This window comes from Acanthamoeba castellanii (genome assembly GCF_000313135.1).
Source record: "Acanthamoeba castellanii str. Neff unplaced genomic scaffold scf7180000083084, whole genome shotgun sequence".
Lineage (NCBI taxonomy): Eukaryota > Discosea > Longamoebia > Acanthamoebidae > Acanthamoeba > Acanthamoeba castellanii.
Genome location: NW_004457634.1, coordinates 5,748 through 6,624, shown reverse-complemented (window position 1 = coordinate 6,624; position 877 = coordinate 5,748). Strand labels below are relative to the sequence as shown.

Here is an 877-nt window from a genome sequence, read left to right as displayed (position 1 = left end):
CACACGTCGTGCCCTCCGTGTTCAGCTCACCCGAGGACTGCCGTTGACATGTACAGTCTCGCCCGCTGCCCGCTTCCTGCCGGCCGACAAAGGGAAGACGTTGATGCTCCTGATGTTGTACACAAAGCCGTTGCCAGCCGAGAAGTTGAAAACGTCCCCCACTGCCGATCTGCAGCTGCGTGTTGGGCGGGGTGAAGTTGGGCAAGGCCACGAGCACGGTGCCATTGGCTGGTCAGCACGGCAGCAATGGTCGTCACGCCGCCCACCACCTTGAAGGTGTCCGCCGCTGTGTGGAAAGCTTGGAAATCTCCTGTTTTTTTTCCCCCTGTATTTTAACGAAACCACGGCACCAAACCAGACTGACTCGCATTTCGTTGTCGCATTTCGTCATTGTCGCATCTCGTCATCGTCGCATCTCGTCGTCGTTGCCTCTCGTCGTCGTCGCATTTCGTCGTCGTCGCATTTCGTCATCGTCATCGCATCTCATCGTCGTCATCGCATCTCGTCGTCGTCATCGCATCTCGTCGTCGTCGCATTTCATCGTCGTCGCCGCATCTCGTCGTCGTCGCATTTCGTCGTCGGCGCATTTCGTCGTCGTCGCATTTCGTCGTCGTCGCATCTTGTCGCCCAACCACGTCGTCAAACCCTTGCCACTGTACACCTTGTACACCCCCCCATTCTTTCCCATTTGCGTTTGCGTTTGCATTCCCATTTGATTTGGTCGTGAGGTTCATTTGGCCTGTTGCCTGTTTGCCCTCCAACCCGGTCGCGCCTTATGGTGGATTGGGTGTTGGGCAGATAGGTGATGGGTGCCAATCCAGTGCTGTGCCCGTACTCGGGCACGCTGCAGGTGCTTGAGTTGGCATGGTGCTGGATT

At 57.0% G+C, this 877-nt stretch overlaps 1 protein-coding gene across 1 annotated transcript in view; it reads right to left on the bottom strand.

Moving 5' to 3' along the window:
* The window catches only part of ACA1_300040 (uncharacterized protein), a gene marked incomplete at both ends in the record, with an annotated part of 2,357 nt that extends 2,132 nt beyond the window's left edge, over positions 1-225 (bottom strand). Inside the window, 2 exons of the mRNA XM_004351048.1 lie at positions 31-169; positions 218-225. Of these exons, the coding sequence (XP_004351100.1) occupies positions 31-169; positions 218-225 (147 nt within the window). The remainder of the gene's footprint in view (positions 1-30; positions 170-217) is intronic.
* Positions 226-877: the final 652 nt, after the last annotated feature.